The sequence below is a fragment of the Balaenoptera musculus genome, chromosome 4 (genome assembly GCF_009873245.2).
Source record: "Balaenoptera musculus isolate JJ_BM4_2016_0621 chromosome 4, mBalMus1.pri.v3, whole genome shotgun sequence".
Lineage (NCBI taxonomy): Eukaryota > Metazoa > Chordata > Mammalia > Artiodactyla > Balaenopteridae > Balaenoptera > Balaenoptera musculus.
In genome coordinates, this window is record NC_045788.1 from 141,060,148 (window position 1) to 141,084,358 (window position 24,211).

Here is a 24,211-nt window from a genome sequence, read left to right on the forward strand (position 1 = left end):
CCCCGCGGAGTGCCACTGCAGGTGCCTCCCAGGGGCAGGGGCAGGACCAGGTACCCGGTTTTAGCAAATCCTAGAGGGTGGGGCTAGAGCAGTCTGGTGAAAAACCCAGGGCCTCTCCAAATTCTTTCTGTCCCCTTTACTATCAAAATAAAGAAAGGCCCATCAAGCCCAGTCTCCCTCTGCAAATATCCCTGTGAAGATGCAAACCCTCTACTGCCACCAGACCCCACGTGCAGCCATCTGTCACTCCCGGAGCACCCCCCAGAGGCTCCACGGGCCACCACCACCCAGCCAGCCTGCAGTGACTGAAGAGGGGTCCTGGAAATTCACGTCCGCCTGGAATCTTTGGGTAGGGTCTTTGCAGAGGTAACCAAGAAAAGATGGGTCAGACTGGTTGAGGGTGGTCCTAAATCCAGTGACTGGTGTCCTCATAAGGAGAGAACCCAGAGACACAGGGAGAGACCTAGGCAGGGATGGGGTGGTGCAGCTACAATCCAGGAACGCCAAGGGCTGTCGGCAACACCGGAGCTGGGAAATACGGACCTTGGACTTCAGGCTTCCAGACTGTGAGACAACACGTTTCTTTTGTTTTAGCCCCGGTGTGTGGTGCTTTGTCTGGGACGCCTCACGGATCCCTCCCTCCCTCCCTCCCTCCCTCACACTGCCACGTGAGCCCACCCGGAGCAGCTCCCAAACCTCCGCCACGATGCACACGTGGGACAGACCAGAACCTCCCAGACCTGCCAACCCCCTCACTCTACGGAGCCGTCTGTACCCCGTGGTGCTCGTAATGAGAGGGATCATCTCCTTGTCAGAACCCTGTTGTTTGGGGGTCGGAAGGAAAGTCAGTGTCAGCTTCTCCCCCACAGGAAGTAATCTTCGTGGCAGCAACAAGCATGTCTGCCCCGGGCAGTACCAGGTGGAGCCGTATGAAAGCCCTGCTCTCCCAGGCCACAGTGCCACATGTGAGCCACTTCACGTGGTCCCTCAGGGTCAGGTGGAGAGGATGAACACCCCAAGGACGCACAGCGTGGGTAGAGAAGATTTAAATTCATCGGCCCCTTCACGGGTGATACCCCCGACCCCAGGTCAGCAGGACATGCATTCTGATTTGCTTTTGCAAAAGGATGTGGGTGAGTCACACGTGACTCCACTAGGTCTTTCTTTGACGACACATGCTACACAGGCACACACACGCGTATACACACACGTGTATACACACACGCACACCCCGACCTCCGGGAAGAGGCTGCTGGAAGGTGGCCAGCGCCAGCACTGGAGCCAGAATCCGGGTTCAAACCCTGATTCCTTCACTCTTTGCACTGCGATTCCGGGAAGGTTCCTTACCCTCTCTGTGCTCCGTTCCCTCTGCCCAAACCCAGGGGCCACAACCTGACGCCCTGGGACTAGGTGGGTGAGTGAGGCTTGTGAAGCCGCAGAGCTGGGGGCAGAGCTGCCCACCAGCAAGCGCCTGGCTTGGGGCGAGCTCTTCTAATGGTTCCTCAGCCCGGATATTCAACAAGCAGACCTACAGACCCACCCCGTGGTGTCAGGACCGAGCCCTCGGTGCTCCCCACGCCCGCCGGCCCTCCCGGCCCGACTCTTCTCACTAACACCGAGCTGCTGCGTGCGGCCAAGGGGCCGTGGGTCCCCACGGGGCGGCAGGACGGCGGACGCGCTGGGGACAGGGGCCCCCACGTACCGTGGAGCCCAGGGCAGGCCTGCCTCAGCATGGGCTTGTCCATCCTCTTGGCGTAGAAGGCCGCGTACCACACGCGCAGCTCGGTGCCCGGGGGGATGTCACGCGAGGTGGTGAAGTACACGTCGCTGCCGTGCTGGAAGGCCGTCAGGTTCTGGTGCCCGGGCTCCGCCGCCGGCCGCACCAGCATCATCCAGTTGCAGTCGTCCTCGTTGGAGGTGTCGAAGCACACGGGGTGCCCGTCCTTCTGGAACACCTGGGGGTGAGCGCGGCCCGCCGAGGGGCCGGGGCGGGGGCTGGTTATACACCGGTGTGCGTGTCAGCACGTGTGTGTGTGTGTGTGTGTGTGTGTGTGTGTGTGTGTGTGTGTGTGAGAGAGAGAAGGGGGGCTGCTGAGTGACCAGTCTGGACAGCACCACATCAGAGGCCAAACCGTGCTCCATACAGGCCTCTTTAGGCATTTACAGTGGTGGGAGGGCAGAGGGAGACCCCTGAACAGGTCAGGCTGACCACAAGCAAAAGGGAAGCAGGAGACACAGCAAAAGGTCAGGTGTCACTGGGAGACCCAAGTTCTCCGAATGGCTCAGGTGGGAACTGGGACGCCTAATTTCTACCTGTGGTCCAGGTGCGCACCCGGACGCATGCATTCTGCTGCACGAGGAAACCTGAGTTCTGCTCTTAGGCCAGGAGTTATCAGGAGACCTGAGTTCTATGCGTGGCCCGGCTGGGAACTAGGACATCTGAGGTCTACTTGTGGTCCAGGTGTAGAACCTGGGCACTCAAGTTCTAATCAGTTTTCAAGTGGGCATGAAGGCACTTGAGTTCTACTCCCAGCCCAGGTGTCATCAGGACACCTCAATTGCAGGCATGGCACAGGTGGGAATCAGGACACCTGAGTTCTACTCCAGTTCCAGACGTCCTCGGGACACCTGAACTCTATACCTGGCCCAGGTGTCATCGGGACATCTGAGTTCTACACGTGGCCCAGGTGGGAATTAGGATGCCTGAGTTCTACTCATGGTCCATCTGGGCATCAGGACACCCAAGTTCTTCTCCCGGCTCCGTTGCAAGTATGGTCAGTGACTTTAGCAAAGTCCCTCGATCTTTATAAGCTGCGCCCTCATCTGCAAAGCAGCACCACTGTTTTATGGATTAAATGCAGGCAGGGACCAGGGGAGAAGCTTGAATATTTTGAAGTTCAAAGTAACCACATGGAATAGGGGGTTCCTGTCTGCCATTTTCTGATGCAATCATTGCTTCCTCGTTGTAGGAAGAAATCTCCCCACTCTTCTGGGCTTTTCCTGTAGGGGCTCCCCACTGCTAAGAGCTAGAGGCCCTCTTTGAGGATGGAGCCCTCGGAAGCAAGGGGAGGGGACAGAGGGGTCCACCAGGTGCCTAACGACCCTGAGCCGGTGTGGGAACTGCTCCCCTGCCCTCCCTCCATGGGCATAAAGCTGCCCCCAACACCCAGGTGCCCCCAGCACCCAGGCGAGCCTGTGCTGGAAACAACTCAATACGAGACGCAGACCTTCAGAATCTGAGTCGCCGAAAGAAACCAAAACAGGCACAAAGGACTTTTTCAAAGGGGCCTCGGCCAACCTCGGGCCCATAGCGATTATGTGCATCAGCCCCAGGCCTCTTTACCTCACTCCTTCACATAAAATAACGTTTCTTTCTTTTCTTTCTTTGCAAACAAATCAAGTGCCTTTCCTTTCGCTCTGCTGTGCTGAAATCTGCCTTGTAAACTCAGTTCTCCAAGGACTGGTGAAACTCTGCGGTCACCTAGATCATCTCTGTCCTGAAACACGTGGGTCTCTGCTAAGGGTCTCCAGGAGAGCTCACCTCTCGGGGTAACCGTTGCCCGACCAGCACCTGTTCCTCTCCGTTTATTTCACAGGTGTTTTTGAAGGCTGGCTGAGGCTGGGCGCGTACTGGGTGCGGGGACAGAGCTGTGACTGACACCCACGTCCCTCGCCTCACGGCGCCTCCATGGGTCTCACTTTAAGTGATCCAAGCCCTCCCACCGATTTTCTTCCATTTCGTTTTTCTCAGTGTTGTATAAAAGCTGTCATTTTCCAGCCTGATGTGCTTTTCAGAGCTGCCAAATTTTGCACTGGCCTCTCATCAAGGCCTCGACAAGACACCTTCCTTTCAAAAGAGCCTTGCAAAGTATCCTACGCTCTGCACCGGTGTGAAAATACTAACGCACTCCTGCAAAAATACTAACGCACCCCTGCAAAAATCCACAGAAAGTCCCCCTCCTAAAGCCTGCACTGGGGGTCTACTCTTGCATATGTTTTAAATAGACTCTCTTTAATGTCTTGCAAAATACTTAACTCTGATGCTCTTGTGATATAAAAACAAACTAAAAAAAAATCTGAACATTGTCTTGGAAATTCAGCAGAACTATAATACCTAGAGCTGTTTCCAAGACATTTATGAATCACGGGAACTCAGCGGGCATCGCCCCATCTGCATGAGGAAGGTCACAAAGCAGGGGTTCTGCCTCCCCCCACTGGCCCCAGCTTTTACCTTCAATGGAAACGCAGACTCCTTCTCCCATTTGGCGACTCTCCTCGACTCAAATGGGCCAAACTGCGTGCGCTTGACGAGTTGGGTCACAGCAAACACCCCCTCAGCTCCATCTTCCAGGCGTCTGATCTCCAGGTTGGAGGGAAGGGACGACCTAGAAATAGAACAAAGCAACAGACTCTCGGCCCCGGGCATCCACTGACCGAGGTGCCACCCACAACAGGGGACAAGAGAGTTAGGATGACGGAAAAGGTCGCTCTCACTGGCCCCCAGAGTAGGCGATAGAGGGGCGTTGACTCAAGGATGCGTTTAAAATCCCCGCCCAGGAGACAGAGCCGATGCGTGTGTGTGAGCACACATCCTAAGTGTGGGCTTCAGTCAGCCAACAGAGAGAGGAGGACCACAGAGAGACCACAAAGAGGTGCCATGTGTAAAGTACCACGGGGAAGACAAGAAGTGCCACCGCATTCCAAAGACCAGAAAAGCATTTCCAGCCAGGTTGCACTGGGCTGGTTTCATCGAGGATGTGGCCTTTCTAAGTAAACTCGGAGAATGTCAAGGATGGGGCACGCGTGCCAGCGGGAAGGCATGTGGGCTAGGACCCTGCGTGAGCCAAGGCCAGGGCCAGCCTGACCCACGTCGGGAGTGGGGCGGACCCCCAGCGTGCCTGGAGCACACACCCCTCACAGGAGCGAGCAGGGGGGCTGAGACGAGGAACCTATCACAGAGGGACCGATGGCTCCCACGGGAACTTTGTGGGCAACAGGCAACCACTGAAGGTTTTTGGAAGAGGGCTCATCAGATCTGTACTTCAGGCGAAATTAGTAAACTCTTCGCTTTGTGCAGGGAAGCACAGTAAGACAAGTAAATAAAGAGGCTGGGAAAACCAGTTGGGCGGCTTCTAGGAACAGCGTTGATTAGATGGCAATTTTAGCGCCACTACATGCCAGGCCCTAAATCAGGTGTAACGATCACAGCAACTTTCCAAGGGGCAGTTATTCTCTCCATTTTACAGATGAGGCAACTGAGGTGCAGACAGGCGCACGTCTCGTCCGGGTTCAAACAGCTACTACATGGTAGGTGGGGCTGTGCCCCTCCCCGCCAGGGAAACGTGGGCTGGCAGAGCTACAGAGCCCCTCGCCAGATCTAGGCGCTCGTCCAGAAGCTGCCACAGCTTTGCCTGGTTGCCCGCATCCCCGCCCCTTGCCCACAGTGGGCACTTGTTAGACGGCAGGCCTGGGCTCGGACCCCAGGGGAGACTGAACAAGCTCGGCCGTGGCCGCTCAACGCACAAACCAACTCAGCCCATCAGCTGAACCAGGAACTGGATAAAAGACATTGACTCTGAAGTGTCTGCAACAAGCCTCGGCGCATCCTGGCGGCAGGAGACTCAGCTCACGGTGGGACGGAGATTTCGGACAGCCTCACACGTGAGGACAACCCTTCTCACCGAAGTCTCTCCCACTTCTTTTGCTGTTCCTCCCCCCTTTTCGTAGACACGCAGACCACCAGGCTCTTGCAGCAGGTGACATGCCGAAAACCCTGTCTGACAGGCGGGACGATAAAAGCAGCTCAAGGTGGTCACTCACCTTGCCCTGCTTAACACAAAGGAGTCTTTGACCATGACCACTGGGCCCAGCTCGGGACATTCAGAGTCGTGGTACTGGCTGCAGTCTTCACACCCTGCAAACAGACATCCCGGCGTCAGAGGGGGCGTTGAGTGGGGAGGGAGACGCCCACAGAGCATCGCGCGGCCTGGGGGTAGGCGACAGTGCTCCCCACGAATGCAAAAAGAGTGCAACGCAGGACGTGCGCCCCCAGGAGGAAACCCAGCTCCACGGCACGCTGCAAAGTAGGCCAAGTCAGCTCTGTGGGGACGGAGGACAGCGGTGTCCCCAGGGAATGAGCGTAAATGAAAATTCACCAACTTAGCCTGTTTATCATAAATCTAACGTGTTGTAAACCTCTTTCTAAAACCTGGGGTTACTTATCTGAGTCAACCGCCACCCCTGCTGAGTGCCCTTTGCCGGGAGTTCTCAGAAAGATGATCCTTTTAAAACTGTACCCGGCAGCACATTTCTCGTGCAATAAATCGTGGTTCTTAAAACAAGTAAGACCACGTCTAAAGGAGACAGCTCTTCTCTACTATAAAAACCAAGCATGGACGTGGCTTTGCCTTCCATGGTGAGGATGGGCCACGGGCCACTTACAGATGAACATGATCTCCTCGTTCCCATCTTCAGCCATCGCCACCACCTGTCAGGACAGAGCGCTGCGTTAGTGATCAGCTTTTGGCCAAAGGCATTTTAAAAATTGAAGTATAGTTGATTTACAATGTTGTGTTAGTTTCTGCTGTACAGCAAAGTGATTCAGTTACATTCTTTTTCAGATTCTTTTCCATTGGCGTTTTTAAAGACAGTTCCTGCTAATGGCCCCCTCGAGCCTGTGTAGGGACTGACTTTGTGCTTTTTAAGAAATTTTTTATTTTATTTTATTGGTCCTGCCACGTGGCTCGCGGGATCTTAGTTCCCCGACCAGAGATTGAACCCGGGCCCCTGGCAGTGGAAGCGTGGAGTCCTAACCACTGGACCGCCAGGGAAGTCCCTGACTTTGTGCTTTAAAGGCAACAGGCAGCAGGGTCCCCTTTATCGTGGGTTCGGGTGGGGGCCTGGAAATGTTTTCTAACCTAGAATGCTGCTGCTTTTCAATAAGCCATTGATGTGAATGGCTCTGAATTAGGACGTCTTCATGAACTCAGGCTTTCATCTTTCATATCAGCCATCCATTTTCATTTGTAAAATAAATATACCACTATTTTAAAAAGCCAGTTTTCACACTGTTGCTTCTATTTTTTCCTCCCTCACGGGACTGTGAATTCCTCCAGGGTAATCACATCTCACGCGACCTCCATTTTTTTCCACCTGCTAACCTGTGCATGACGCCAAATTTCTCTCGGCGGGACTAAGCACCGCCTGACATCATGGAGGAGAGCCCGCCTGCTCTCCACAAAACCTTTATCACAACCGGTCACTTCTATCTCCTATTCAACCTTGAGGTTCACCTCCATAGCGGGCAGCTGCACTCAGGCCCCCTGCATATTCGTGGGCGATCTGGACGTGTTCAGATGGGGCCTCAGATTCCCGATCTATAAAATGGAAATTAAAATGCCCACCTCATGTAGTTTTGGGGGGAGGATAAAGTGAGATACACCCCGTATGTGCCACTCAATAATCATTCCTCTTCCCTCCCACCCCTCCATCCCCAATTAAGCTAACTCAACACATCCTTCCTGCATCCCACTCCGGGCCAAGCCCGAGTGTATCACTAGGGACCTTTCTGGGGAAGTACGCAGGCCGGCACTCCACGAATGCCGATTCCAAACGCCCTCTGCCCCATTCCCATCCCGGGAGCTTTTGAAGAATGAATAGCAGACAAATGCAAAGTCCAAATGAAACCTTATTTGCTGAACACATGATTAGTTGAAAGGTCCACCAGAGAAGAGTGAATTAGTTATAAGGAAACAAGGCAGAGAGATGGCGTTTCCAATTTGCCCCTAAAATGCCAAGGACCAATGGGCATATTTTTTCCCCAAACACAGCACAGTTTTTTCTGTTCCTGGGGACACCCCTTTACGTTACACGATGCCTCATGTGGCCTCAGCACGTTTAACTTGGTGTTTCCTGGTTGATGGGCTCCACGGGTGGGGTCAGGGGCCAGTCTGGAACGGGGGCAACGGCTGGTCACGGAGCAAAAGGAGAAGAGGGACAAAGAGGCAGAGGAAACACATGAAAACCCGCTTTCATGAGCTGCTGAGGTGCCCCCAGGAGCTTGAGAACCGTCTGCCCATCAGCAGGAACCCACTCTACCCACCAACACCAGCTCACGATCAAGGAAGTTCTGCAAGAACAGTGGGTTCTTAAGGGAGCCCTCAAACTGCCTACAAAGCTGGCAGCATCGGAGGGTGCGGACAAAGGGAACCGCTCTGGCCTTCCTCGTGGCCCAGTGTGGCCGCCTCCCCTGTGCCTGCCTCTGGTCTGGCCTCTCAAGGCTTCCATGTCTTGGCTATTGTAAATAGTGCTGCTGTGAACACTGGAGTGCATGTATCTTTTCAAATTAGAGTTTTCTCCGGATATATGTCCAGGAGTGGGATTGCTGGGTCGTATGGTAGCTCTATTTTTAGTTTTTTAAGGAACCTCCATACTATTCTCCATAGTGGCTGTATCAATTTACATTCCCATCAACAGTGCAAGAGGGTTCCCTTTTCTCCACACCCTCTCCAGCATCCGTTATTTGTAGACTTTTTAAAGATGGCCATTCTGACTGGTATGAGGTGGTACCTCATTGTAGTTTTGATTTGCATTTCTCTAATAATTAGCAATGTTGAGCATCCTTTCATGTGCCTATTGGCCATCTGTATGTCTTCTTCGAAGAAATGTCTATTTAAGTCTTCTGCCCATTTTTGGATTGGTTTGTTTTTTTGTTATTGACTTGTACGAGCTGTTTGTGTCTTTTGGAAATCAAGTCGCATTGTTTGCAAATATTTTCTCCCATTTCATAGGTTGTCTTTTCCTTTTGTTTATGGTTTTCTTTGCTGTGCAAAAGCTTATGAGTTTGATTAGGTCCCATCTGTTTATTTTTGCTTTTATTTCTACTGCCTTGGGAGACTAAGAAAACATTGCTACGGTTTCTGTCAGAGAATGTTTTGCCTATGTTCTCTTCTAGGAGTTTTATGGTGTCATGTCTTATATTTAAGTCTTTAAGCCATTCCGAGTTTATTCTTGTGAATGGTGTGAGGGTGTGTTCTAACTTCACTGATTTACATGTAGCTGCCCAACTTTCCCAACATCACCTGCTGAAGACACTGTCTTTTCTCCATTGTATATTCTTGCCTCTTTTGTTGAGATTAATTGACTATAGGTGTATGGGTTTATTTCTGGGCTCTCTATTCTGTTCCATTGATCCATATGTCTGTTTTTGTGCCAATACCATGATGTTTTGATTACTGTAGCTTTGTAGTATTGTCTGAAGTCTGAAAGTTATGCCTCCAGCTTTGTTCTTTTTCCTCCGGATTGCTTTGGCAATTCTGCATCTTTTATGGTTCCATATAAATTTTAGGATTATTTGTTCTAGTTCTGTGAAAAATGTCACAGATAATCTGATAGGGACAATAAATCTGTAGATTGCTTTGGGTAGTGTGGCCATTTTAACAATATTAATGCTTCTAATCCAAGAGCAGGGGATATCTTTCCATTTCTTTAAATAATCTTTAATTTCCTTTATCAATGTTTTATAGTTCTCAGCATATAAGTCTTTCACCTCCTTGATCAGGTTTATTCCTACGTATTTTTTTTTGGGGGGGGATGCGATTTTAAAAGAGATTGTTCATTTTTTACTTTCCCTTTCTGATATTTCACTGTTAGTGTGAAGAAATGCAACAGATTTCTGTTTGTTAATCTTGTATCCTGCTACTTTGATGAATTCGTTTATCGGTTCTAGTAGTTTTTGTGTGGCACCTTTAGGGTTTTCTATATAGTATCATGTCATTTGCATATAATGACAATTTTACCTCTTCCCTTCCAGTTTGGATATCTTTTATTTCTTTTTCTTGTCTGAGTGCTATGGCTAGGACTTCCAATACTATGTTGAATAGAAGTGGTGAGAGTGGGCACCCTTGTCTTGTTGCAGACTTTAGCAGGAAGTCTTTCAGCTTTTCACTGTTGAGTATTATGTTGGTTGTGGGTTTGTCATAAATAAATTTTATAAAGGAGCCTCTTGAAGTCTGTGTTGTGCTGGCAAAATCCCTTTGGTGTGCAGAATGTTCCTTTGCAGAAGGGAAGTCCAGTCTCCAGACTTCTCCAACAAGTAAGAAATCCCAGAACAAGGGATTGTAAATAGTACTGTTGTAGGGAAAATGACAGAAAAATATTCAAAGTGTGAGATGCAGCCATTTTAACCACCGATCCTGGGGAAACTTACTTATACCAGTGGTTCTCAGTGTGGTCCCTGAACCAGCAAACAGTAGCACTGGCAGCACCTGGGAATTTCTCAGAAATGCGAATTCTTGGGCCCCTCCCCAGACCTGCTGGGCTGGGGCCCTGCACTCTGTGTATTTGCAAACCTCCAGGTTATTCTGATGCAGCTCAAGTCTGAGACCTGCTGCTTAACCTTCAATCCTTTTAACACTTACATGATTCCTACCGCAAAAAGCAAACAAACTAACCACAACAGTGATCACTGGGGGACCACAGTAATCATGTCAGGAAACCAGATTCGTCATGAGGGTCAGTTAGGCTTAGACCAGGAGTATCTGTGTGTAACTCGGTGGGAAATGGGGAGCGAGGGGAGATCTGGGGCAGATGTTCTCTGTGACAGCTGAGGTTTACTTGGCAGCCCCCATGATTACAACTGTTAAAAACAATTCTGAAAAAGAAGACTAAAGTGAGAGAAATCAGTTTACCTGTTAAAAGCTTAATTATAAAGGACAGTAATAAGGACTGTGGTATTGGTAGAGGGACAGACACACAGATCAATGGAAATGGAGAACAGACTCACAGAAATATGCTCAACTGATTTTGGACAAAGGGGAAAAGCAGCTCAGTGGAGGAAGGATGGTCTTTTCAGCAAACGGTGCTGGGGCAACTGGACATGCAGAGGCAGGAAAAAAAAAAAAGAACTGTGACCTCACATCCCACACAAAGATTAATTCATAATGGATCAGAGACTTAAAACATAAAACAGTAAATTTTTTTTTAGAAAAACAGGAGAAAATCTTTGAGATCTAGAACTAGCCAGTTTTTAGACTTGTCACCAAAAGCAGAGTTTATTAAAGGAAAATTGATAAATGGGACTTTACCAAAATTTAACATTTCTGCTCTACAGAAGATGCTGTTAAGAGGATGAACAGACAATGTAAAGACCAGGAGACATTTCTGCAAATCACATAACCATATGCAGAATATGCAAAGAACTCTCAAAACCCAACAGTAAAAATGCAAACAAGCCAATTAGAAAATGGGCAAAAGACATGAATAGACATTTCATCAACAAAAACACTGGAATGGCAAATAAGCACATGAAAAGATGTCCAACATCATTAGCTGCCATGGAAACGCAAGTCAAAACCACAAGGACACCACTACACACCTTTCAGAACGGCAGGATGCCGGCGGGGATGAGGAGACTAGGACATCTGTGTTCGCTGGTGGGAGTGGAAATCCATTTGACAGTTTCTGATAAAACCAACATGGCCTATGACCCAGCAATGGCATTGGTGGGCGGTTATCCCAGAGATATGGAAACTTACATCCACAAAAAACCTGTACACGACTACTGAGGGTAGCTTTATTCCTAATAGCCCAAACTGGAAACAACCCAGAGTCCCTCATTGGGTGACTGGTTAAACAATCTGTGGTCCATCCACAGCCTGGAATACTAATCAGCAACTAAAAACATGAAACTACTGACACACACACAACCGATCTTGATGAATCTCCAGAATGCTGCTGGGTGAAAAAAGCCAATCCTCAAATGTTACATGCCGTATGATCCCATTCACATAACATTCTTGAAATGACAAAATTATTGAGAAGGGGACTAGAGCACTGGTTGGTGGGGGTAAAGGAGGGAGAGGGGTGGCAGGAAAGAGGAGGAGGCTATAAGGGGGCACCAGAGGGCTCCTTGCGGGGCTGGAACATTCTGTATCTGGACTGCATCAAGGTGACCATCCCTGCTGCCACCCGGTACTGGAGTTGTGCAAGATGGTACCACTGGGGGAAACTGGATAAAGGATACACGGATCTCTCTGTGTTCTTTCTTATAACCACCTGGGAACCTACAGTGATCTCATCAAAATCAGTGAAATCAAATCACTGTAGTTCAAAAGCAACTTCCAGCACAATGCGTGGGAATGGTCTGGATCCTGGGGGAGATAAAGCACATATGACTTTTATCGGACAACTGGATATCTGAATACCGACTGGATATCTGACCACATTTTGACCATATTAAGGAACCAGTATTAAATGTTTTAGGTGGGTAACAGTACTGTGGTTATTTTTAGAGTCCTTCTCCTGTAGAGACACAGAGTGAAATATTTACAAACGCAATGATGTGAGCAGGGCTTGCCTCGCGGTCCTACCGGTGGGGAGTGCTGGACGGGGTGGAGGGGGCGGCCAGACCTGGGCGACAGCAGCCGAGCTGGTGATGGACACGTGCGGTCGGCTCTTGCCTGCCTGTCCACTGTTTCGTGTGTTCATACTAACGCTATTTGTAAATGGTGCCGACACACTCTTCCCAGGTCCTCCTCTTCTGCTGACTCTGAGTCCTGCCCCCAAGCTAGCCTTGAACGCACGCCAAGTCCACTGAACATCTTTTTCTTCACCTCACTTGACCTCTGGGTCACACCGGATGTGGCTGACTGCCCTCCCCTCCTCCACAGCCACTCCTGTCCCGACCAACCGCACTGAGCTGCTCTCTCCCGGTGCTCCGCCCCCCTGGGGAATCCTACTCCACCACTCAATTGTTGTCTTGGCTCCCACGGGCTCAGCACCGGCCCCTTCTCATCCCTCCTCATGCTGGACCCTCTTCCCAGGCAGTCACACCTGCTTCTGTGGCTGATGCTAATACCACGTGGGTGCCGGTGACCCTACTCGGGGTCCCACACGTACACCCCGCTCCCCGGCCGCACCTCCGCCTGGAAGCCCGCAGCAGCCCAACGCACCAAAAACAAACTCCGGGCCACTCCCAGCTTCCCTGCCTGGTGCTCCAGGGGCCACGGGAGGCCGAGTCTGGCTCTCAGGCAGGTGGTCAGGGACCAGGTCCCCTCCTACGGCTGCGAACGTTCATCACCCAGAACTTGGATGCAGGCAGACACCCTGCCGCCACCCGCAGCTCAGACAGCCCAGAAACCTCACTGGACCGTTGTCAGTTTCACACAAATTTTCTATAAAAACACAGTGCAGTTCCACAGATCACCTGCCACTGGGAGTGTTCCCCAGCCTGCGGCTGGCCAAACACCACCCGGAGAGGAAAGAGAGGGTAAGACGAGCCTCCCCCGCATCCCAGCACCGACCAGCTCGATCCAGATTCCCCGGGAAACAGGTCCTGGAAGGGGAACCATACACCAAACGTGGGACAGAACACTCTTTACAGCAACGATCACTCAGATTCCAAGTCCTCAAAGTGCCTCCTGTAGGTGATCGGACAGTGTTCCTCCTTCCGAGACAGGCTTGCTTCACTCAGCATCACGTCCTCAAGGTTCATCTACGTTGGACTGTGTGTCAGAATGGCCCTCCCATTAAAGGCTGAATAATACCCCATCGTTATTCACCTGTCGATAGACACTTGGGTCGCTTCCACGTTTTAACTACTGTGAATGAAGCCGCTATGAACAAGGGGCAAATACCTCTTCGGGTCTCTGTCTTCGACTCTTTTGGGTCTATATGCAGAAGTGGACTTACTGGATCATACAGTAATTCTACATTTAATTTTTGAGGACCCACCATACTGCTTTTCATGGCAGCTGACCATCTTCCATTACCTCCACACCCTCGCCAACGCTTGTTATTTTCTGGGGTTTTTGACAGTAGCTGTCCTAGTGCGTGCAAGGTGAAAAGGAATTTTTTTTCGCCTCGCCACGTGGCACGTGGGATCTTAGTTCCCCAAACAGGGATTGAACCCTGCGGTGCCCCCTGCAGTGGAAGCAAGGAGTCTTAACCACTGGACCACCAGCGAAGTCCCGACAAGGATTATTGTTAAATGTGATCTGCAGAAGCTGGGGTTTAGAAAAAACAATCAGATTTGAAACACTGGAAAATGAAAACTTCACAATTTTAAAAGACAGGTAGCTAAAAATAACTCACAGAAAAAGGCGTTTTCAAGAAGGTTGTTGATATAAGTATGAAACGAAGGTCATCGCTTGTTTGTTCACCTGGCTGGGCCTTCCCAGGCCATCCCTGGCCTGCCTATGTGATGGAGGGGGACGGACAAAGGACAGAAGTGATGAAGGCTGAGGTCCTGCAAGTCTGCTATTGGCCCAGATGACTTAGCAGTCCCTCCTTGTCAGTGACCAAAGCAGTGGTCTCAACAGAAGTATAAGGTAAGCCACACATGGAATACTTTCTAGCTCTTTAGTTTTGAAAGAATTACAGGAAGTTTCAAAAATAGCACAGGGAGGTCCCCTGAACCCTTCACTTGGTTTTCTCCAAGGGTTATATCTTACATAACTATGTGTATCACATACATAGTAGGAGAGCGTAACTGCAGCACACTCTCAAAACCAGGATACTGACCTTGGCACTGTGCGTGTGCACGCAATTCAATGTCTTCTCATCACAGGTGTAGGCTCATGGGACCACCTCCCCAATCCAGATTCAAGAATGTTCTATCACTGAAAAGACCTCACTCGTGTGCCCTGTCCCCTGACCATAGTCACACCCTGTCCCCTGACCATCCCTAACCCCTAGCAACCACTAATCTGTTCTCCAACTCTACAAATTTTATCATTTCAAGAGTGTCATATAAATGGAACCACACAGTATGTGGCCTTTTGAGATTGGCTTTTTTTCTTCACTCAGCATAATGTCCCTGGGTTGTTACATGTACCAATAGTTCATCCCTTTTACTGCTTCTCACTCCATGATGTGAGTTTAACCACTCACTTACTGAAGGAGCTTTGGTTTTGTCCCCATTTTTGGCTATTACATATAAAGCTGCTATGAACAATTGTGCACAGGTTTTTTTGGACATAAATTGACATTTCTCTGGGATAAATGCCCAAGAATATAATTACTGGGTCCTATGTTAGGTGGATGTTTAGTTTTTAAAGAAACTGCCCCACTGCCAACGTCTGAAAGATCCAGTTTCTTGGCGTCCTTGGCAGCATTCGGTGTCACCGTGTTTTATTTTAGCCATTCTCACACGTGTGCAGTGGTATCTCATTGTGGTTTTAATCTGCATTTCCCTCATGGCTAATGACATAGCACATCTTTTCCTGTGCTTATTTGCCATTTGTGAATCCTCTTCGGTAAATGTCTCTTCATGTCTTTTGCTCATTTTCTAGTTGGCCCCTTCCTGTCCCACTGCCCTTCAGGTCTGACACTGGCTGCGTGGGCCTGCCTTCCACTGTCACCTGGGATTCGTTTGTCCTCTTGGGTGTGGAGCTCTTGCTTCCTGAGCCCCCGTTGCTTCCATCTTCTTGGTTTATTCCTTTGATCTGGGGAGCACATTTTCCAGTAGTTTCCTTAGAATGGTGCCTGGGAGGTAAATCTCTTGAGAGGACTTGCCTGCCTGCAAATGTCTTTACTCCAATCTCAGGGGCCAGCTGCTTTGCCTGGTACGCGGTGGTTTTCCTGCAGAAGGTTGAAAGTGAGACTCCATCGTCCTCAGCTTCCAATGCTCCAGCTGAGGAGTCTGATGACTTTCCAGCAGGCAAACCCCCTGTATGTGACTCCCTCTCCCCAGATCTCTTAGACTGTTTTAGCTCCAGGGCCCTGAAGCCTCACGGTCTGCCTTGGTGCTGAGCTCCGGCTGGTCCTTTCAACCTGGCTCTCCTGTCCTGCAGTCCTCAGATTTTCTTGCGTTATTTCTTTTATAATTTCTTCTGTTTCCTCTTTCTGAACCTCTCAGTTTCATCAAAGATGACATCTGTTTTTCTGATTTTCACATCTGGTTCTTTAGGAGGGATTTCTGAGCAAAGGGGGCAAGAGAGGTCTGCATTCTGCCATCTCAAAAATGGAAACTGAGTTAACATTGACCTTCTCAGGCTGATGAGAGCTCTAACGGGCAATCATCTTTTGCTTAACAAAAAAAAAAAAAAAAAAAGAGGGGAATGTGAGGCCTGATTCTCACTTAATAGGCCTTGTGAGACAGACAAGATATTTTAAAACTAGGCACCCTGGGAGCTTTGGTGGTGAAAAGATCCTCACACATTTTCAGCATAAGGGCGAGAGCACAGTGGAAAGAGAAACCACAGAGAACAAAGTCCAGAGAAGTCAGATGTGCAGGAGAAAGGGGCCCAGAGGGATGGGGGGGGGGGGCGGGGGGCATGGAAGCAATGGATCAATGAACAGAATTGAAGCGTCTTGGTCAGAACAGATTTTGTAAACCTCTTGACCAATATGGCACCAAACTGCACTTATGTTTTTGGTCACAATAAAAGGCAAACTTACTATAACTAATTAGCATATATATTTTTAAGCTTACAAAAGGCCAAAGGCCTTGAGTTATAAAACACTGGGAACCCTCCTTCCCCAAGACAGACTCTCTGTCCAGCAGGTAGGGTCCCTTCCCCCCGACAGCGAGCAGGGAGTGACAGCTCTGGCACATCATCCCCTGCAGGCCCTACACACGAATCATGATTTAGGGACACTCGAATTATAACATTTGCCTCTGGCCTCATCATGGTGGAAGGCCATTTACTGAGGGTTTTCTGATGGTACCTGCAATATTTCAGCGCTTAAGCTGGAGAAGCAGATGGTGCTGAACATTGAAGCAAGTCAAACGGAGCCCTAACATCCAGCACCCCTCAGGCGAAGAAAGCCGTCATCTCTGGGAAGCCCACGCTTCAATTTTCTGTAAGTTTGCGGAAACATGACCCCACAGGCTCTGGGAGACGCCAGGGGAGCATCCAGAGTTGGGCTTCCTCAGATGCTATTAGGAGGAGAGGCTTCAACTGGGCCCCCACTGTGACCCTGAGCTGTCCCCCGCGCCGTGACAGCCAAAGGTTCCTCACCACCCCAAAGCATCCATGAACAGCCTCCCAGCCGCCGTGACCCCCTCCTCTTGTTTCCTCCTCCAGGAACTCCCTCCACCTGCCAAACTCCTACCTAACCTTTAAAACCTAATCCAAATGGCCCCTCCTCTCCAAAGCCCTCTTGGCCACACCTGTCACTCACCCCACAGGCACACTGCAGCCACGTCTCCCCGGGAGGCCCCGTCCCACCTGCACCTCCCTTATTACACACCTGTCTCTGCTGCAGAGTTACGCCCCTGGATTATTCACACCAGCCTTCAACAGAGCTCACTCGTGAAAACAAAACAGTTTTAACTGTGGCTCTAATGCCGCACTTCGGTCCACCAAAGCCCTCCACTGTGGACTGCCTCCCTTTCATCCCCTAGGCAGCATTCAACCCCTCCCCCTGGAAACCCTTTCCTGCGAGGTCTCCTGGTCTTTCCATCCCGACCGCTGCTCCTCCTGAGGCCCCTCTGTGTTCCCATCTCAAGCCGCCACGGTGGGGCAGCCCAGGCCGGCTCTTCGGTCCTTTCTCCATCCAGACCCAGCATTGACCCGCCATCACCTCCCATGCCCGAGTCCACCCAGGCCCCTGAGCCCACCTGACGCATGGTTCCATGACCGACCTCTTTGCCAACAGTCCCACAAAAGTGTTTTACAAAATGCTATTTCCTGCCCTTCAGCTGACAGTGTAAGCTGCTCAGCCTTACTTTAAACAGCTGCAAGGGACGTAATCTCCAGCATATTATGAATATTAACTTCTTAAAATAAAACTGCTATGTGGCTCTTCTAAACACATCTATTGGAATCGAAACACCACAGCGTGATACCCACTGCCATCCGGTCACAAGGCATGTGGACAAGCTCTTCTTCATCTGTCAGGAGGCTCATAGCACTTCTGTCTTTACCATTGTCCGTTTCCATCACCACAGATGTTAAACCCAATGTGTTATGTTTGTGCTTGAAATGACTATTGATCACCTTTTATGCATACAGATCAAATTAGTCTTGATTTCCTATGACCATGAGTTTGTGCTAATTTCTCCTGGACTACGCTATCGTTCCAATAACTGGGACACCACTGATCAAAATGGAAATACTGGCCACACTGGTGAACAGTCACCTAGCACAGAAGCTGGGTTTAATGAGATAAATAGGACCTTTCTGCCAATCCAGTCACATATCACGGAATTCAATTCAACTCTGTTCCTACCCTTCGTTTTTACAGATGTGAGTGCAGGAAACCCTGCTCCCACAGACAAGTAGTTGGGACGGAAGAGCTTTGTTATAGTCGCCGCTCAGCAACGACCCCCTGCCGAGGTCTCCCATGCACCGTGAAAGCCACATATTTGTGAGCTGACCACGGCCCATACCAAGACTGGGGCTGGGGGTCGCCATCTTCTGGACAGTGGGAGGGACCCTTCCTTAGGAAGGGAGCACTTAAGGAAGGTGATGACCAGGACCATGGGCCCTGGGCAAGGGTTTCTCCCACCCAAGGGGCAGTTTGAAGATGCTGCTGGTCTGCCAGGTCCTGATTCCCTGACCACCCTTCAACCTGCACACCTGTCACCTGCACCTCAATGAATAGCACCTCCTGTCACCCCCTGTACATTCCCCACCCAAACCAGCAGCAAGGCCTGCCTCGCTCTAGAAATACTCTTTGTCCTGTCACCTCATTTCCCCTCTGCCCCCACCGTTTCTAGGGGAACCTTGTCGGGCAGCCACGGGGTCCTCTCTAAAAAGACACAGATCCTTTGGACCCCTGCCCCAAACCCCAGTGGTGTCCACTTAACTCTCAGGGTAAACTCTGAGTAGAGTACAGCCGGTGCCACCCTCCTGTGCTGCCCCAACTCGGCCACACAAAGCTTGCTGCCACCCCAGGGCCTTTGCACTTGCCACATCTGCCTGTGACACCCTCACCCCAGATCTCCACTGAGGGCCTCGCAGCACTGGTTTCCACTGAAATGTCGCCTTCTCAGACAGACCTTCCTGGTCCCCACTGCCCAAGTGTGCCTACCCCTGCCCATGCCCCGCCTCCACCTGTCACCCTTCCTGCCTTCTTCTACATACTCTAACCACTGCCCACCTCCCTCCCTCCAGAGCATTCGGTCTACCAGGCAGGGCCTTCCCTCTCGCCCTCTGCAGCGCCTGGCATATGATAGCTGCTGGGTGGATGGCCGACGAACACACACACGCGTGAACCATGTGAGATGAAAGACAGGTATTGCCATACGTCACAACTGTGGAAAGGAGGCTGAGAAAGCATTTGAGTCCTTGCCCACAATCTCAGCCTCTCAAATCACATGTGCAAGAAACAGCTGCCTTCAATCTCCCTTAAATCTGCAAAATGGGAGAAGTGTTCTTCCCCTGGCCTTCTACACAGATGATGATATCAAAAGAATGATATATGAGAGGTATGTCCCAAGCTAACGGAGTTCCTTCTCAAATATAATTATTCCCAGAAAAGCTATTAGCCTTGTAATTGGAGGTGATTTTTAAGTTTACTTATTGGTCTTCTGGAAAAAATAACTATTCCTTCTGCTTACAAAATCGAACATATTGTATTCTTTGTGGGCACCTTTTTTGCAAAAATATGAATCAAAGATATAGGAGAAAAAAACTTTATACAGGATAAATCTTACTATCTTTCCCTTTCAAAATTCAAACTATAGTCCTATTTCTTAACCATTCACCATAAGGCAGTGATGTCAAGGAAATCCAGAGAAGCAGAGTGGAGCCATGAAAATGTGGAAAATGTGAAAATGTCCAGGTTTGAAACAAAATATGGTGGTGCTGTGTGTGTACTGGGGGTGGTGGTGGAGGGGGGGAGACTAACTTATAAAAACAAAGTGTCTACATCATTACACTCTCCAGGGAGAGTTCTCACTGTTGCCTTTGAAGATCTGTCACAAAACCACTTGCTCATTTACTTTTCGTCCTTAAAAATACGTCCAGGAACCAAGCTGGGTTTCTCCAAATTTATCTGGTGAGTCCAGATTCTATGAGAGTGGCTTAAGCAAACGTGGTTTTTGTGGGTTGGCCGCTTAAATATGTACACGGGTGCACGTGTCTCTGATCACACACTTGTTTCTACCATTTTAATCTACCCTTGGTGGGGTAGGGGGGCAATTGCTGAGCTTCTGTGGGAAAAAAAAAAAATCTCATCTACTACCTTAAGAGCTTAATAGAGATAAACACATAACAACTATAGCTATCAGCACGGTGGATATTTCCATAATGCGTTTTCACTTGTCTTCTCAAAGCTGACCTTCATCGCGAATACCCGTCCCCTCGCCAGAGGCCACATGGCCGGCTGGTCCACCTGTCCGCGCCAGGGCGGGGCCAGCGCGCCGTTTCCCAGCACAGCCACCCACCCCGAGGGCGGGCACATGTCACCTGTCCACGGATTTCACTACCTTGCCTCTGCCACCCAAGGGTTTACACAAACAGGATGCAGGGTGCGCGGGGTGGCGGCGGGGGTAGGCTGGACAGCCCCGTCGCCCGAATCGTGGGGTCTGCCTTGCTAACCGCAGGAGCGGGGGGTCCAGGGACCCTCCCCATTCGCCCCCGGGGGCTGGGCCCAGGACGGGGGAGAGTGACATCACGAGGCACCATCGGCGACGAGGGCGCCCGGGGGCGGGACCGCGGGCCGGGGGCCGGGGGCGGAGGACCCCAGCGCCGCGCCCACGGGCGAGCGCGGCCCCGGCCCCGCGCCCCGAGCGGGCGGGCCGGGGGGAGCGGGCGGCGGGGCCCGCGGCGGGGCCGGCGGCGGGCGGGCTGGCGGCGCGCAGGGCGATCCCGGAGCGGCTCCGGGAAATCCAGCCGGGTTTTGACTCCGATCGCCCACGGTGCCCGCAGCCGGCGAATGTAACAAAGAACAGGCGGCATGGCGGCTGGACCGGGGCGGGCGGCGGGCCGGGCGGGGCCGGGGGCGGCGGGCCGGGCGGGGGCGCGCGGGGGCGGCGGGCCGGGCCGGGCCGGGGCGGCGCGTGCGGGGGCGGGCGGTGGGCGCGGGGCCCGGGCTTTACCTGCCTTTGGAATGTGCAGAGCGGGATCGGATCCGGACTCCGGGTTGCGATCCGCTCCGGAAACTACGCAGCACCGGAAGCCGGGGGGCGGTGGCGGGGCATTGTGGGAGTTGTAGTTCTCCCCGGGCGCGGGCGGCGTGGACGCGAGAGCGTGGGAGCGGACGGCCTGGACGGGAGAGCTGGGGAGCTGGCGGCCTGGACCGGGGGTGGGCGGCCTGGCCTGGGGAGCAGGCGAGCGGGCAGCGTGGACGAGAGAGCCTGGGAGTGGGCGGTGTGAACGCGGAGCGGACGGCCTGGGCGCGGAGGCGGGCAGTGTGGACGGGGAACGGTGGAGCGGGCGGCATGGACCAGCGAGCAGCAGGGCGCGGGTCGTGTGGACGGAGGAGAAGGTGGCACAGACCAGCGGAGCGGGAGCGGCTGCGGTGGACGCGGACCTCGTGGACGAGGGGGAGCCGGAGCGGTGTAGACAGGACTGTGGCAGGGCTTGGGCGGGGTGTACAGGGCAGTGGCGAGGCGTGGACGGGGCGCGCGGTGAGCGAGTGGCGTGGATCCGGATCGGCGGGGAGAAGCCGGGCGGGTTCCGGCTGCCCTCTCCCCGAGAGTGGAGGGAGCGTCAGGCGGCAACGCGCGGCCCCTTAGCCGGTGGCGCAGCCGGGTCCCGCCACCCCAGGCAGCTTTGCGCTGGCAGCTCGCGCAGGCCCCCTACCCGCACCCAGTACCTTTCTTCTGATGGCTCCGTCGAACCTGAATTCCCTGGAGGGGGCTGGGAGGGTTAGGTGAGAGCGGGGGTCGAACTTTTCTTCAAAACAGTTCTAAGATTTGCTGCCCAAGCGTAATGATTTCGGGATCTAGCCCATGGACTGCTGCCATTCTTGGTCATCTTTCTGTCCACTCAGTGAACGCTTGGAAGCCCTTGCTCTGCCCCCCAATTTCATGAATCAGAGCAGCTCGCTGGTGAGCGGAGAGCGGGGCATTTCAATCCAGGCCCAGTGAGTCCCCGAAGTCCCCGCCGTAACCACTACCCCACACTGCTCTGTGCAAAGTTTGCACACGGACCCAGGCTGCGAAATTGAGGCCAGAGAGCTCCCTGGCACTGTTTCTGCCCCTCCCTCCACCCCAAGCTTGGGGGCTGGTGTGGCCTCCTGACCCCCACCAGTCACAAAGTATTAGAAATAGAAGGGGCCAGAGGGATGGCTTATCTAGTCCTGGCCTCTCATATTCAGAGATGTAAGCTATCTTGTTCATTTCTGCCTGGCAAAAACCTTCGTTAACAAAGTCAAAGAGAGGGGCTGAACTGAGGGAAATGATTTGAAATTGATATTAGAAAGGGCTCGTTCCCCTCATATATATAAAACTCTTAAGGACCATTAAGAAAACGATAAAGAACCCAATAGAAAAATGAACAGTCTATGAACGGTGCACAGAACATGCAATGGCTCCTAAGCATAGGAGGTGCTAGTCAACTATATTGTTGCAACTATGTATGTAAGCAAAATCACAGTGAGATCATTTTTATCAATTACATTAGCAAAGAATTTTCAAAGTTGAATAGCATGATTTTGGAGAGACTGTGGAAAAACAGATGTTCTCATCTTTTCCGGGTGGGAGATTTAAAGGGTGCAACTTCCATCCGGGCCATTTGTTAATATCCACAGAAATTCTAGATGCACATAGCCTTTAGCCCAGCAGTCCCACCTGCAGGAATTTATCCTTCATCCAGACTCACTTGTATGAATTGGTATGTGTTAGAGGTTGATCTTTTTGGCTTGTGGGAACTTAGTTCCCTGACCAGGGATTAAACCTGCGCCCTCGGCAGTGAAAGCGCCGGGTCCTAACCACTGGACCGCCAGGGAAGTTCCGAGGTTGATCTTAAGTGCCCTGTGATCAGCAGGGCACATCCTCAGGGAGTGGGGAGGCAGCCTGCGGAGTGTGGAGTGCTGCCGGGGCTCATTTCGCCACCCCGCCCCCCATGCTTGATGTTCTGCAGTGGCTTCCCAGTGGCACTCACGGTAGGTCTGCACCACAGCCTCCTACACCTAGATCACCTCACCTGTGTCCCCTCACCTCCACCCTGCTAGGGCCCCCCCCTCCTCCAGTGGTGATGTCCCAGCCCGCCGCCAGGCTTCTGTTCCTCCAACACATTCCCAAGATCTGCACGCATTCCCACTATCTTGGAACACATTCCCCGGTTCTCCACCACCATCTCCCCGTCATTCAGGTCTTTGCCCAAATGCGCCCCAACTCTCAAGAGCCCCAAACTGACCACGACAGCTAATGTGCTCCCCCCACCTACACACCCACCCCTCTGGTGACATCACTCACAATGCTCATCCCAGATGGCTGGTTCTCTGGTCTCTGCACACTAAGTATCTACTGGCATATAGGCACAAAAGCAGGTCGTTTATAGAAAAAAGTGTCAGGTCAGAGCAAGAGTGGAAAAGCAGACAAGACCTCAACCCCCCTAAAGCCATTTCTCATAGCAATGCATGCAGCCCAGGGCTGGGTCCACATTCCCCAAGGTCATTACATCTTCAAAAGAAATCTCAGCCTGTTCATTATATTCTATCTGTGAGGGCTGGAAATAATTCCTTTATTTGTAGCCAAAATTCTAAAATTAAAAAAAAAAGGTTTGTTGCTGAAAGTGTCAAATTCTCACTGTTAACAACTAATGCAACAGGTCTTCACTGAATTCCAGGCAGAAAAAAAGGAAAACCACCTATAAAGGACGTCGTGGAGGCAGTTGGGGAAATGTGAATATAGACTGTGATACTAGATAATAGTATTGCATTGATGTTAAATTGAAATTTTTAAACATTAATGTTAGATTTCCCAGACATGATCATTGCATTGAATTATGACATGAAGATGCCTGTGTTCTTAGAAAAAGCCTTCTGAAGAATTTAGGGTGAAACATGATGTCCTCAAACAATAATTGATCGATTGACCGATAGATGCTGGATAGAGCAAATGCAGCAAAACTGGGGAATCTAGGTGAAGGGTATGTAGGTTATTCTGTAGGTTTGGAATTTTTAAAAATAAATTGGGAGAATCAAAAAAAAAAACATAAACAGGGAAGAGCCTCCCTTATTGTCAGTGGATTTTCCTTCCTGAACAGAGACTAGCTGTGACGTTAAAGATGTCATCAGTTTACCGTGCGGCCCCAGATTGGGTGTCATGCTCTCAGTCCTGACACTGGCCTGCCTGACACGTGTACTTTCCAAC

General features: G+C 51.2%; 1 protein-coding gene across 3 annotated transcripts in view; it reads right to left on the minus strand.

Annotated features, from left to right (window-relative positions):
- PRDM15 (PR/SET domain 15) overlaps positions 1 to 21,052 on the minus strand; it is a 56,284-nt gene extending 35,232 nt beyond the window's left edge. The window contains exons 1-5 of one of the 3 annotated variants that reach the window (XM_036851763.1): positions 20,994 to 21,052; positions 6,442 to 6,487; positions 5,821 to 5,914; positions 4,232 to 4,385; positions 1,703 to 1,955 (exon numbers count right to left, since the gene is read on the minus strand). In XM_036851763.1, coding sequence (XP_036707658.1) covers positions 1,703 to 1,955; positions 4,232 to 4,385; positions 5,821 to 5,914; positions 6,442 to 6,478 — 538 coding nt within the window. In that variant the 5' untranslated portion in view covers positions 6,479 to 6,487; positions 20,994 to 21,052. Of the gene's footprint in view, positions 1 to 1,702; positions 1,956 to 4,231; positions 4,386 to 5,820; positions 5,915 to 6,441; positions 6,488 to 7,160; positions 7,291 to 20,989 lie in introns of those variants that run through there. The other 2 variants (XM_036851764.1, XM_036851765.1) reach the window with 2 other exon arrangements.
- Between the last annotated feature and the right edge of the window lie 3,159 nt (positions 21,053 to 24,211).